Here is a 15,797-nt window from a genome sequence, read left to right on the forward strand (position 1 = left end):
TTAGTGGTGTCTAATAGCAGGACAGTTTGTTCTATCGTCTTTGATCTGAAAAGCCAGTTTGCATGTGATACTGTTTGTTTGTTTTATAAGCCCCCTCCTTTTCAAACACATCTATTCTGCGATTTGCTAGATCAGCTTTCTGGTATGGGGACTTCCTCTAAAAGAACGTATTTGTGTTTTGGGAGATTAAAATTGTAATATGTTAAATGTTGGATCGAGTGATGAATGTGACCCTCTCTTTTATGTGCTTTCATCTTCTGGGCTACTTGCTTCAATTTTTTTTTCTTCTCGCGCTGACTCTATAAGAAATTCTGCTACTTTAATAGATAATATTTTCATTTCTCATTCTCCAAATTTGACGTTTTCTTTTGGTCTTGTTTTCACTGATCTTTCTGATCACTTCCCTATTTATCTATCACTTTTTGTGCCTAAAACTGAGATTGCTGAGGATGAGCAAGGTGAGTCTTCTTTTATAACTTTTACAGATAAAGAAATTTCTAATCTAATTCATAGTCTTCAGAGTAATGATTGGTCTATTGTTCTTGAAGCCAATGATTTTGAATGTGCAACAAGTTTATTTTTGTGTCGTATGGAAGCTCTGTTGGATAAGCATTTTTCTCTTAGGAAGAGACCAAGGAATTCTACGTCCAAATGTCCATGGATGTCTAGAGATCTGATCAATGCTACACATATAAAGGCGCTTCTGTTCAAGGATGCATGTAAAAGTAAGACACGGGATGATCTTCTGAAGTATAAACATTATAAAAATGAACTTACTTCTTCAGTACGAGCAGCCAAAAAGCTCCTTTTTGTGTCGAATTGATGAGTGTAAGGGAAACTTGCGGTATGTTTGGACTGTAGTTGATGAAGCTCTTTACTGCAAGAAACTCAAACAGTCCCTCCCCATGTTATTACAGAAAAGCTGATGGATCTATTGTGGATAAAAATTGTTCAGAAAGCGCCTTCAATTCGTATTTCACCGCTCTTCCTTCAGTTCCCATTCCACCTCAGCGTAGAGTAAGTAGTTTTCCCTTAGCAGAAAAGTAATTTTCCTTTCCCCATACAGAGATACTGAAATTTCTATTATTATTTCTCAGTTTAAAAATAGCCGTTCAGTTGACAGTTTTGGTTTAAGTAATAAAGTTCTTAAAAAAAAAAAATGGTCGGTTTGTTTCTAACCTTATTTCACACACAACTAACCTCTCTCTTTCTTTTGGTGTCTTTTCTCATTTGTTTAAAGTTGCTAATGTTGTACCTTTGCATACAACATGTGATTCATCTCTAATTTCAAACTATTGACCTATTCCTCTTCTTCCAGTCATCTTTAAGGTTGTTGAAAAAGTAGTGTATCGTAGACTCTCTTCGTTTGTATTTATTACTAATACGACTGCAGAAAATTCTCTTACAACTAACCATCAGTGTAGTTTTCATCGACTTTCTCTACCTTGTATGCACTTTCGGATGCAACAAAGTTCGTGCGTCTTAATCTGGACAAGGGGTTGTGTGTTTTGGTCTATTTTTTGACTTTTCAAAGGCCTTTGACATGGTTGACCATTCTGTTCTTTTGTCTCAACTATATTTATTTGGAGTGCATGGAGTCCCACTAGAATGGTTAAGGTCTTATCTGTGAGGGAGGTCTCAGTATGTTTCGGATAATGGCACTTCTTCCCCTACTTCGCCTATATTGAAGGGTGTCCCATAAGACTCTGTGCTTGGTCCAGTTTTGGTTTTTAATTTACATTAATGATCTTGTTGATGATCTTCATCCCCATGTTCATCCTGTTCATTTTGCTGATGAAAGTAACTTTTGTATTGCTGTAGTGGACCGGCCATCTGTCACTTCCGTAGCTCAAGGTCTTCTTGATAAAGTAAAGGATTGGTGCTGGTCAAATGGTACGGCCCTCAACCGCCGGAAGAGTGCCATTGTCAATTTCAGGACCCCTTATCGTATGAGAGACGTACAGGAGCCGTTCACCCTGACTTATGGGAATAATATTATACCACAAGCTACTATGGTAAAATTTCTTGGTGGTGTAATTTGACTGTTCTATTTCTTTTGAACCTCATTAACCTACACCCGTTCCCTCATCCCTCCAGTCTTCAATGTTGCACCGGGTTAGCTCATTTCTTCCCTCAGGTGCCATTCTTTTTTTTATGCCTTTATTTTACCTTACCTTTCTTATTGCTGCTCTGTCTGGGGCAAAACTAAAAATTCTCTTCTCTGCTCCCTTCAAAGAGCCCAAAATAGAGCAGTGAAGGCTACTTTTCTTCTCTCTCGGCTTTACTCTTCCTCTGATCTTTATAATGATACTGGAATAGCTCCGCTGGATCGTATTGTGGGCAAAAGTAATCTTTATTTAGTGCATTCTCCTTTTTTACGTACACTTCCACCGCCTCTGCAGTAGTTTAATCACGGACAGACTCAGGTAGGTGCTCTTCTTCTTTACGTGGTTCTTCTCGCAGAATTATTTTACCCAAACAATCATCTACAGCAGCCCAGAGGTCTCCTGTTTATCAATCCATTCTATTATGGAACTCCATACCTCCGGATGTTTCTCTAGTACATTCTGCAAAGGCAGTTTTTCGTCAAGTCTTTCCAGTTTAGTAACTTCTCTGTCTCCTCTGTTTATTTTCCCTGTTTTCTCTTTTCCTATTGTTTCTCCTTCTTGGATTTCTTTCCCAACTGATATCTCTCTATCTCCTATTCTTTTTAATTTTTTTTTTAAGGAATCTTCCTAACTTTTAGAGTTTTTTTTTTTTTCACTGCATGCTAGTATTTATTCTCCGTCATCTTTATTTCTATTGTTTGATTCAGGCTATTATTAGTGGTTCTTTTAGAGTGAATTGCCCCCACTCTTTACAATAAACTCCCACTTATGTATAATTTTACTTTGAGAAAAAATGCTCCTCTAGATGTCTCTGCTTTTCAAACTGAAACAAAATTTACCTAAACAAGAGGGAGGTTGACATCTCAATCAAAAGCCAAATTTCACATTTAGTTTAATTTTGTATCAGAACATTTTGATATTCAAATTAGTGTTCCTGTCAAAAGCTGCTATTTCCAAATAAAGCAGGGAGCTGTCAACCCCTAAGCACCCGATTACTACAAAATATATTCCTCCAAATAATCAGACCTTGTTTCAAATTGGCTCCAAATTCATCCTCATCACTTCACAAGAAAAGTCAAAAAATTGTTCTTAAAATTGCACCTTCTGAAGACTTACATACTCCCCCTGAACCACCAGGAACAGACAAAGATTAAATAGCCTCCTAATAGGTGTTCTAACCAACAATTGAAAGATGACTGATAGTCACAGAATTATTGCTCGATAACATCTTGGTCCTATTCGAGGACAAAATCCCAGGAATTACTTCTTTGTTGTGGAATGATCTCTATCGTTACTGGAAAAAACACTAGACCCTTGAACTCAAGTTTGAACAAGCCCCCTCCCGATAGCCTATGACAAACGGTTCAACACGATTACCCTAAGAAGAAAAATAAATAAATCAAACAAGCATCAAGAAAATCCTTACAAGTTTTTTTGCAGATAAGAGCTTAGTTCAAAGACATGTTGAATGTAAAAAAGTAATTTTCAAAAGGATAGCACCCTAATGGGTTTTCACATCTCTCTGTAAAAAAAAAGAAAGAAAAGAAAATGCCAATTTTCTTATTTTCATAGCCTTATTTTTTTTATTAACAAATGGATCACAAAAAAACATAGAATTCTCCATATAATCATAGGAAGCGCAATAAGTAAAGAATGATGTTGGCACAATGTGTTATTTTTTTTAAAGAGCTGGTGCTCTTTTTAATAGTCGAAAGTGATTGGAGGGCAAAGAACCCCCCTCCCTCCCACGACCACCCTTTCCCCAAACACATCCACTCAAAATTTTGAGATAGTCATTTTGTTCAACGTAGTTAAAAGGTTCGGAAATTATGTCTTTGAGGATGACACCCCCTCTCACAGTCCTCAGGGCGAAGGTTGTAAGTTAAGCCCTTGGGGCATATAAGGTTTTTTATAGAAGGCATTGTCGTAGAAACTTCCAAAAGGGAAAGATGACAGCCCCCCCCACAGCACTTAGAACAAGGGTTGTAAGTTAGGCCCTTGGGGCATATAAGGTTTTAAGAGAAAGCGTTGTTGTAATAACTTTAGAAAGGGCTCATTCAATTGGAAATTGAGAAGACTAGTGTCTTTGTTATCAGTCGAAAGTGATCGGAATGCAAATGTCCCCCCCCCCATCATTTCCTAAACACTCCCAATGAAAATTTTGAGATAGCCATTTTGTTCAACGTAGTTAAAAGTTCCGGAAATTATGTCTTTGAGGATGACAAATTCCCCCCCCAGCCCTCAAGGAAAGGGTTGCAAGTTATGCCCTGGGGGCATATAAGGTTTTTTTTATAGAAAGCGTGGTCATAAAACATCGAAGGGGGGTCATTGGATTGATAATCAGAAGTTCTAGTGCCCTTTTTAAGAGTCAAAGTGATCAGAGGCCAGCTACCCCCCCCCCGCACAAACAAACACATACACACACGTCATATTGTTTAGATATGCATCTAACAGAAATTTCGAGATATTTATTTTATTCAAAATAGTCTAAATATCATACAACAGGGCTTTTGGGTAGAAACAAAACCCCAGAGCCCGGTGGCAAGGGTTTTAAGTTATGTCCTGGGGGCATGTCAGGTTTTTATGGAAGGGATGGGTGTATAAACTTTACAGGAGACTCATTTGGTTCGAAATTGGAGTTCTAGTTCCCTTTTAAAAGTCAAAAGTGATGGAGGGTTGTAAGCCCCCACCCCCAACAAACCATCTTCACCAAACGAATCTGATTAAAATTGTGAGATAGCGATTTTGCTCAAAATAGTCCAAAGTACACATAACGATGCCTCTAGGGTTGATACAACCCCCCGTGTCCTGGGGATAAGGTTTTAAGTCATGCCCTGGGGGCATATAAGGCTTTTATGGAATGGGTGGCCATATAAACTTTAGATGGGGCTCATTTGACTTGAAATTGGGAGTTAAAATGTCCTTTTTAAGAGTCGAAGTGATTTGAGAGCAACCAGCCCCCCTCCCCTCTACGCTCAACATTCCCTTAACACCTCCAATCAAAATTTGGAGATAACAATTTTGTGCACCGTAGTTGAAGGGTCCGGAAATTATGTTCTTTGAGGAAGACCAACCCAACTTCCTCCTACACCTCTCAGGACAAGGGTTGTAAGTTACGCCCCGGGGGGCATATAATGTTCTTTTAGAAAGAGTGGTTATATATACTTTAGAGGGGACACATTCTGGTGCCCTTTTTAAGAGTCAAAGTGATCAGAGTGCAGCTATCCACCCCCTCCCTCCGCCACACACACACACAATCACGCCGTGTTTTCCCAAAATGCATCCAACAGATATTTTGAGACAGGCCTTCCATTCAAAACAGTCCAAAGATCATATAACAAGGCTTTTGAGGTTGATACAAGCCACTAGAGCCTAGGGGCGAGGTTTGTAAGTTATGCCCCTGGGGCATTTAAGGTTCTTATGGAAAGGATGTTTGTATAAACTTTAGAAGTGGCTCATTTGGTTGAAATTGGAAGTTCTAGTTTCCTTTTAAGAGTCCATAGTGATGGAGGTCAACTAGCCCCCCCCACTACCCCTTTCACCAAATGTATCTTATTGAAATTGTGCGATGGCAATTTTGTTTATTATAGTAAAAAAAAAAAAAAAAAAAAAAAAAAAAAAAAAAAAAAAAAAAAAAAAAAAAAAAAAAAAAAAAAGCCCCCAAGGTTGGAAAACCCCCCAGGGCCCTGGGGCAAGGGCTTTAAGTTATACCCTGGGAGCATATAAAGTTCTTATGGAATGGTTGGTCGTATTAAGTTGAAATGAATCTCATTTGATTTTAAATTGGAAGTTATAGTGCCCTTTATAAGAGTCAAAATGATTTGAGAGAAATAAACCCCCCACGCCCATCATTTTCCATAACAAACATCCAAACAAAGTTTTGAGACATCAAATTTTTTCAGCATAGTTGAAAAGCTCAGCAATTATGTGTTTAGTGGTGTCCCCCCCCCCCCTCTGAGGCCTCAAGGCAAAGGCTACAAGTTATGTAATTTGTTCATTGTCTATATGTAGTATATGTTACTGAAGAAGAGGTATGCATGTTTGACTTCTACTTTCGGAAAATACGAAGGGCATTAAGATGAGTCCTTCAGGGAATGTTAAGGGAGGTTTTGAGCCACATCATAACATGTTATGTGTATATGGGCTCTTAAAAGGGTACCCCTAAGGAATGACTGAGTTTAATTAATTTGGAATTCTCAGGAAATGATAAGGGAGACAATGAATTGACTAAAAAGGCAATATTTGCACGCTACTGCCACTACTACAACTACTGCAACTTCAACTGCTACCACAAGCACTATTACTACTACCCCTACCATCACTAAACTAATACTTCTGTAGCGAGTACTACTAAGGCAAAGAATATTGAAAAAAAATATCTAAGGAAACGTTGAGGGGAAATTGGAACTAAATCAAAACATACTACGTGTATAGAGATTGCTGATACGGCGTATCAGCAATATATTTGAAACGACTTATCATACCAAGAGGAAACCAGGGGCATCATGAGTGGAATGCACAGTTGACCAAAAGGCAAAATTCGCCTGTTGTTACTGCTATTAATACTGCTACTACTACTATTACTATTAATAATTATACACTATTACTGTTACTACTGTTCCTACTGCTACCACTACTGCTATGATACTAGTACAATTAAGGCTACACGTATGAAGGTGAAAATTTGACAGAATATTGAGGGGGAATTTGACTAAATCAAAACACTATGCGCGTGTAGATTGCCAAAAGGCCGTATTTCAAGAATTGATTTGTGTGTTAAGTCGAATCTTTCGGAGAATACTTAAAGGGGAAGGTCAACTGACAAAAAGGTAATACATGCTTGTCACTACTAACACTAATACCACTGCTACTTTTCTTTATGCTACTACTGCTGCTTCAAAACTCCTATGCTTTCTAAAAGCCAGAATATAATTTGCACTTTACTGAAGAATTCAAATGAATGTGCATTATCAGTTCGATATACATATACTGATATTTATTCCCTAAAATCTTAATTAATTTTTGATTTCTCAAAATTTTAAAATTGAAAACATTAAAAAAAAATTTCCCGAGCCCTTTTAAAATTGGGACACAAATAGTAGCTTTTAATTTAGTTTTATACCTCCTTTAGTTCAACTGAAATAGAAAACTTGATACCATTTCGCTTAACAGTTTCGTGTGTGAAAACATTTAAAAGGTTTTTTTCAGTAAAGTGCAAATTATGTTCTGGCCTTTGGAAGGCATAGGGGTTTTGAGCCCTACTCATGTTAATTTCTGCTTGTTTTGAGTTTGACTTGGTAAGTTATTGTAATTCCTGTTTGTTTGGGTTTCACTTATTTATCGACGCTGACGTGGGGTAGTTTTATGCTTGGTAGATTATTTGTTTTTATTTTTGCTCATTTTTGGTTTAATTGAGTTCTTTACTTTTCTTTGAAAAAATTATTTTGTGAAAAATTTTGTTTTAATTAATTTCTGTTCAATTTTATATTGACATAATCTTTTCAAGGAAAAAGATAATAATAGTTTAAATATTTTCGGTTTTTCTTTGAGAATTTTTAGTTTGGCCTGCTATTTGTATGATAGAAAAAATTTTTCAACAATTTTTAACAGCATACACCCTTTTAAAAATCTGGACACAAATAGTAGCATTCAATTTAGTTTTATACCTCCTTTAGTTGACCTGAAATAGAAAACTTGATACCATTTCGTTGACCAGTTTCAAGTGTGAAATGAAAACTTACAACGCTTGTTGTGGGGGATGCTGAACTAACCAAAACACAATATTTGCATCATAATACTACTGCTTCCACTCCTACAACTACTACTACTGCTACTATTCTTATTACTGCTACTGCTACTACTGATACTACTAATAAACCTAATGGTATTAAGGCGAAAATTTTGGGCAATAATGTAACTGTATTGAAATAAATCGAAACAAACTATACCCATATAGGTTGGCAAGAGGCCGTATCAGCAATGCTTCAGGACCGGTTGATGGTATTAAGTTAACAATTTCATCGCGTGTTGAAGGAGATATTGAAAAAAAAGGTGCAATTTGCATACTGCTACTACTATTACTAACTATTGCTACGCATAATTACTGAACTTTTCAACAATGCTGAAAAAATTGATGTCTCAAAACTTTGTTTGGATGTTTGTCATGGGAAATGATGAGCGTGGGGGGGGGGGGGGTTTCTCAAGTCACTTTGACTCTTAAAAAGGGAACTAGAACTTCCGATTACCAATCCCATGAGTCCTGTTTAAAGCATATACTACCACCCTATCTATAAGAACCTTATATGTTCTCAGGGCATAACTTTCAACCGTTTCCCTGAGAGATGTAGGGGAGGTTTTCCTCCTCACAAATATAATTTCTGAAACCTTCAACTATGATGAACAAAGTTTTCATTGGAGATGTTAAGGGACATGATGAGCATGGAGAGGGGGGGGGGGGATGGTGGCTCTCAAATCACTTTGACTCAAATGAATGAGCCCCGTGTAAAGTTTATACGACCATCCATTTCAATAAAACCTTATATGCCCAAATGGCATAGCTTACAACCATACCCCCAGGGTATTGGGGGTTTGTTTCACCCCTAGAGACATTATTATATGTTCTTTGAAATATTTTTAACCAAATCGCTATCTCATAATTTCAATCATATGCGTTTGGTGAATAGAAGGGTTATCGGAAAGGAGGGGGGGTCTAAATGCCCTCCACCACTTTTGATGCTTAAAGAGAAACTAAAATTTGAAATTTCCAACCAAATGACCCTCTTCTAAAGTTAAACAACCATCCATTCTAGAAAAAACCTAAAGTGCCCCGTGGCATAACTTACAAACCTCGTCCCTAGACTCTGGTTGTTTTGTATTAACCCCAAAGGTTTTGTTATATGATCTTAGGACTATTTTGAACAAAATGACAGTCTCAAAATTTTTTATTCGATATATTTCGGGAAATCATAACGTTTATTGCGGTAGGGGGGGGGGGTAACTGCCTTCTCATCATCTTAACTCTTAAAAAGGGCACTAGAAATTCAGATTATCAATCCAATGAGCCACCTCCAAAGTATATACAACTATCATTTCTATAAAAAACCTTATATGCCCCCGGGCATAACTTACAACCCTGCTCTGAGAGCTGTAGGGGCGGGGGTGTCTTCCTGAAAGACATAATTTCCGGAACCTGCAACTACAATGAAAAAAATTTATATCTCCAAATTTTGATTGGATATATTTCGGGAATTGATGAGCGTGGGGTACTATAACTTTCAATTTCAAATCAAGTAAGCCCGATCTGAAGCTAATGCGACCACCCATTCCAGAAAAACCTTATATGTCCCAAGGGCATGACTTACAACCCTATCCCAAGGGTACTGGGGGTTTGCGCCCTGTCGGAGGGGGGGGGAGGCTAGCTGCTTTACATTACTTTTGACTCTTAAAAGGGAACTAGAAATTGCAATTTTTTACGAAATGACCCTCCATGTTTATACAATTATCCCTTCCATAAAACCTTAAAAAACCTCTGTGCATAAGTTACAACCCTTGAACCTAGGCTCTGGTGTTCGTTTCAACTCAAAAAGCCTTGTTACATGATATTCAGACTTTGTTGAATAAAATGTCTCAAAATTTCTATTAGATGCATTTCGGGACAATACGACGTGTGTGTGTATGGGGGGGTAGCTGCCCTCTGACTATTTTGACTCTTAAAAAGAGCACTAGAACTTCTGATTACCAATCCAATGAGCCTCCTCCGAAGTTTATATGACCATGCTTTCTGTAGAACCTTATTTATCCCCCAGGTCATAACGTACAAACCTTACCCTGAGGGCTGGGTGGATTTTTTATCCTCAAAGAGATAATTTCCGAACCTTTCAAATACTTTGAACAAAATGGCTTTTTTAAAATTCTGACTGGAAGTGTTTGGGGAAGTAGTGGGCGTGGAAGGGCGATTAGTTGCTCTCCAATCACTTTCGACTATTGAAAATGGCACTAGCCTTTTCAATTTCCAATCCCTTTTTTTTTAGCCTTTTTGAAGTTTCTACGACAACACTTTTTATAAAACCTTATATGCCCCAAAGGCATAACTTACAACCCTATCCCCAGGGCACTAGGGGATTGTTTTACCCCAAGAGACATTATTATATGTTTTTCGAACTATTTTTAACCGAATCCTGAGGGCTTGTCCTGAGGGTTGTGAGGGGAGAATGTAATCCTCAAAGACATAATTTCCAGACCTTTAAACTACGTTAAACAAAACAGCTATAACAAAATGTTAGTCGGAAGTGTTTGGGGAAGTGATAGGCGTGGAGGGACATTCGCCCTCTGATTATCTTCGACTATTAATAGGGCACTAGTCTACTCAATTTCCAATCAAATTAGCCTTTTTGAAAAGTTTCTACGACAATATAGAAACCTTATATGCCCCCAGGGCATAAATTACAGCCTTTGCCCTTGAGGGCTGAGGGGGGGGGGTGTCATCCTCAAAGACATAATTTACAGACCTTTCAACTACGTTTAACACAATGGCTATCTCAAAATTTTTATTGGATGTGTTTTGAGAAATGGTCGGCGTGGGAGAGGGTTTAGTTGCTCTCAAATAACTTTCGACAGTTGAAAAGGGCACTAACCTTTTCAATTTCCAATCGAATGAACCCTTTTTGAAGTTTCTACGACAAAGCTTTCTATAAAAACCTTACATGCCTAAAGGGCATAATTTACAACCCTTGTCCTGAGGGGTGTGGGGGGGATGTCATCCTCAAAGATATAATTTCAAGATCTTTCAACTCGCCGTCCACTAACTTTCGACTATCAATAATGACACTAGCCCTCTCAATTTCAAACCAAATGAGGCCTTTTCAACTTTCTACGACAAGACTTTCTATAAAAACCTTATATGTCCACAGGGCATAAATTATAACCTTTGCCCTTGAAGGCTGTAGGGGGGAGAAGTGTCATCCTCAAAGACATAACATCCGGATTTTTCAACTATGTTGAACACAATGGCTTTCTCAAAACTTTGATTGAATGTGTTTGGGGAAATGGTGGGCAAGGGAGGGGGGTTAGTTTTCCTCCAATCACGTTTGACTATTCAAAGGGCACTAGTCCTTTGAATTTCCAATCGAATGAGTCCTTTTTGAAGTTCCTACGACAACTCCTTCGATACGAAGTACCTATCTAAACTAAAAAAAAAAAAATACATTTTGTCACCATCATTCTTTACTTAGGCAGCGCTATGGCGCTGCCTATGATTTCTGTTCGTTTTGGGTTTCATTGATTTATTGATGCTGACTTGTGGTAGTTTTACGCTTGGTAGATTATTTGATTATCAAGAAATCCATTACTGAAGAGTGGAGAGGAAGAAACAGCACCGTGACGAGTACCTTTATCGACATAGACAAAAATATCAGGGAGCGTAGACGTGAGCCGTCAGCTTTAGACAATGGATGAAGTACGAGGCAAACTTTAAGACGAGAATACATGTCTCCAAGGGCTCTGATATATGAAGGACTTACTCCACGTTTTTCTGCATGGACTAGCATAGCGGTGTGAATGAGAGAATTCAGTGCAATGACGTGTAAAAGTAATTGTCTATAACAACCATTTACTTTGTATAGACTACATATACCCATTTTGTAGTTATAAACCGAATGGTCATCTCAAAATTTTCGCCAATAGTGATTCGACCCACGTGAATAGCAAAATAGAAGAAATCCCCACTTTAACTGTGATGTAATCTCTTTTGTAACCTAAAAGCGTCACTAGAACTTTCAGTTTTCGTTCGATTGAACCCTTTTCTAATAATCTACGACTACCAGTTCGATACAAAGACTCCTGTAGAAAAAGGTAGTCTACACAACCCAATTGGTAACTTGAAAAAATATTTTGCATAGAATTTCCATTTTTCTTCATTTTTTTACAATATTATTTTCAATAGTGTGATTGTTTTGAAGATTGGTACTGTCAAGTACAATTGGAGATACTTCATTTGTCTCCACCGTTCTGTGCCCTCCCCCTCCCCCCATTGCATGTCCAATAGCAAACTTTAATTAATCTTATTGGCTTTTTTTAAAATTAGCCATTTAGTAGCCATTTTGAGACACTTCGCAACTTGAACGGCAAATATAACTTTCTAAAACATACATTGCAGTGGGTCATATTTGCTAAAACCAAGAAACTACGATGAGGCGATCATAAAAAGAGTTGACTTTTATTAGATTTGAATACCCGACTTGTAAATACATCAAGCGACATTACTACAACCACTCTTACTGACAAACTCCTCCCAGCACCGAGCCAGCTACAGTGGCACACACTCCAACTCCATCCCAATTTATTAAAAATCTTAATGGCTGTGGATAAATTCACAACTATGGCTTCTTTGCTCCGTCTTATGAAGTAAAACGTTGGTATCTAGTTAAAAAAGCGCATCGGCAACAATTTTAAAAAGAAGACTACGTTTCTCTTTATTACTACTACTATTAACACCTCAGCGCAGCACCAAACCACCTGAGGCCAACACGGCTACGTACGCTCCTCCACCGTCATCTATTCAAAGATGAATAAGAAATACAAATTAAGCAGCTGTATAGGAGCAAGTATATGTTCTATTCTATTTCATCAAACTTTAGCATAACTGTAATAAAAGCAACAAGCTGATTAGAAGGGCTGGGCACAACTGAAGTACGTATCTGACAATTTACGTGATCTTCCAAAGGAGGACACAAGTTGACAGTAATAATGTAACACATTCATGGAGTACTTGAAACTTATAATTCTCACACGAATCAATTTTGAAACTACGTTTTTGGACGAAATCCATTAATCCATTTGTAGCTTACGGTTAATTACCTTATTTAAGAGTCGCGATTTAAGTCAATCATTATTAAAATTCATTTGCGTTTTACCATCAAAGGTTCAAATTGTCTAAATCCATTTTTTTTTTACTGAAAACTAAGTTTTACCATTTACGTTAGGATATATCACTTGCATTGGCAATAAGTGTAATCCTATTCAATGGTCAACGGTGTGTGTGTGACCCTTTCTAGGCTTACAATTTTTATGCTACACCTAAGAAGTAATAAACATTTTTTAAGGAAACCTCACTTAAAAAAGTGCGCAAAGAAAAGCAAAAATGAAATTACCAAATTTCTAAGCGGTTGAGGCGAAGATTCGAGTAGTTCTTCTATGCTTGGCAAATTACTATCAACGACGGGCTTTGATGAAGGTTTCTTATCCTCCGTGCTTTGAGCTGGTTGTCCAGGTAGTTTCACTGTTCTGTTCAAGGATAAGAAGGATTCTTGAAGCTAAAAAGGATTCTTGAATGTGAAAAATTTGGTATTTGTTGTCTTTGTATAGTACGTTTTAAGGATTTTGAAGCGTATAGCCACTCCTGCCCAGGATTTATTTGTTTGGTATGTATTTTCTTGTTGTCTTTTTTGGTTAACCAAAAATATTCTTCGCTATTATATTATGACGAGATGTATTTTTTTTTATATATGTCCTACTATTAAATACCCAACTTTACGAGTTTTGCTCTTTGTTGGGGGGGGGGGCAATATTTTTGAATTTTCAGTGAATTGAATAAAACAGTTAAACAACACGATAACCTAACCCACACTTAGAGTAAAAGAGATAAAGAAAAGGAACGAAAAATAGAATAATGATTTTGAATAACTAGGTATAGAAAACTAATTTTAAAAGTGAAGAAAAACATGAAGTCATTAGATGATGAGCAAAAAAAAGGCAAAAGAATGAGTTACAGCAAATGAGATTTATTACAAAGACTGTGATAACTTTGGTTTTGGACGAATTCCAAAATTCAATAGCAAAAATATCGACCAGGCCTGCATATATCCATCACATCACTGAGCTTGAGCCCAGACGCCTAAACGGAACGAATCTGATATTAATAGTACCTCAGACCATAGCAATACATGCAGTCAGTCACGTCCTTTGGCGGGGAATAATGGCATTTTTTTTCTAGGTCAAGTTGTCTAATGAAAAATTACACTTAAATATACAAACAAACTTCATCCCAGTTAATGATTTTAAATTTCTGGGAAAAGTCTTTTAACCTTCCTAGAGTTAAGAATTTTCTATATTGCTCTTAAAGGTATTTCCTTACTTCCGTTATTGGTGCCAGAATTCAAATAGAAAGTCCTATATTAATAGAGAGAATTAGAGCACATTTTCAAAATCTTTTATGAGATTAAAAAAGCTGAATTCTGATTTAAAAGCTAATTTCAAAAAGCTCAATTCTGATCCGTATTTATTTGGTCTATACCACCTCGCATAAACTCTTTTGCCTGAGTATTAAACGCTTGTCATAATAAACCATTGAAAGAATAGAGGTGAATAGAAAAATATGTCCTGAAGTAGGACATTCAAGGAAAAGGACGTTTTGAGGAAAAAGGGAGGTAAGCTTGCGATCCGTATTTATATGGTCTATAACACCTAGCATGAACTCTCTTGCCTGGGTAATAAATGTTTCTCGTAATAAACCAACGAAAGGATAGATGTGAATAGGAAAATATGTCCTGAAGTAGGACATTCAAGGAAAAGGACACTTTAAGGAAAAAGAACGGTAAGCTTCCGAAAAAAAGGGTAATATTACCATTACATCAATTCAATCATAATTAAAGATTTATGCATTTAAGGGAGGATGTGAGATAATCCTTTATAACGAAAATAAAAAAAAACAAGTTTTTTTTAACTGAAAGTAAGGAGCGACATTAAAACTTAAAACGAACAGAAATTACTTCGTATATGAAAGAGGCTGCTTCCTCATCAACGCCCCACTCTTTACGCTAAAGTTTGATTCTTTCTCTCAATTCTTCTTTTTAAAACAGTAAAAAACTTTAGCGTAAAGAGCGGGGCGTTGATGAGGAAGCAGCCTCTTTCATATACGAAGTAATTTCTGTTCGTTTTAAGTTTTAATGTCGCTCCTTACTTTCAGTTAAAAAAACATGTTTTTTTTATTTAATTTCTGAACGTTTTTGAATCAATGCATGTTTTGATTTTGGCTCTCCGCAGAGGAATAATTAAAACGAAATTTGCATTTTTTTTTTTTTTTTGGCTAAATGGCTTTCTCATAATTTTGATCGAATGATTTTGAGAAAAAAAGAGCGGGGGAGGAAACCTAGTTGCCCTCCGATTTTTTGGTTAATTAAAAAGGCAACTAGAACTTTTAATTTTTTACGAATATTTTTATTAGTAAAAGATTTACGTAACTTATAAATTAGCTTACGTAAAGAACTTTTGTATTCTCATATTTTTATTACGTATATGAGGGGGTTCGCCCCCTTGTCAGATCCTCGCTCTTTACACTAAAGCTTAAATTTTGTCCCAATTCATTAAGAATGACCCCAGAATCACAAAAGCCATAGAATAAATAGTTGAAATTACTAAAAATGCTTTAGCGTAAAGAGCGAGGTATTAGGAGGAGGTGAGCCTCTCATATGGGTAATAATTTCTGTTTGTTTTAAGTTTTAATGCTGTTCCTTACTTCCAGCTGAAAGAACTTTTTCATATTTATTTTTTCATTGTTTTTTTTTAAATAATGCTAGTAAATCCTGCACTCCCTTCATGGAGATTTTCTTCCCCCATGACAAATTATCGATGGAAAGTTCCCCCAGCATATCCCCCTCTTCTCAACCCCTCCCCCAACCAAAAAAATCCTCCTGA

At 36.9% G+C, this 15,797-nt stretch overlaps 1 protein-coding gene across 2 annotated transcripts in view; it reads right to left on the minus strand.

The window, feature by feature from the left end:
- The window catches only part of LOC136027581 (exosome complex component 10 homolog), a 291,574-nt gene that overhangs the window by 5,122 nt on the left and 270,655 nt on the right, over window positions 1–15,797 (minus strand). For both annotated transcript variants that reach the window (XM_065704964.1, XM_065704974.1), the window contains exon 14: window positions 13,256–13,417. In XM_065704964.1, the coding sequence (XP_065561036.1) occupies window positions 13,256–13,417 (162 nt within the window). The remainder of the gene's footprint in view (window positions 1–13,255; window positions 13,418–15,797) is intronic.

The sequence above is a fragment of the Artemia franciscana genome, chromosome 1, assembly GCF_032884065.1.
Source record: "Artemia franciscana chromosome 1, ASM3288406v1, whole genome shotgun sequence".
NCBI lineage: Eukaryota > Metazoa > Arthropoda > Branchiopoda > Anostraca > Artemiidae > Artemia > Artemia franciscana.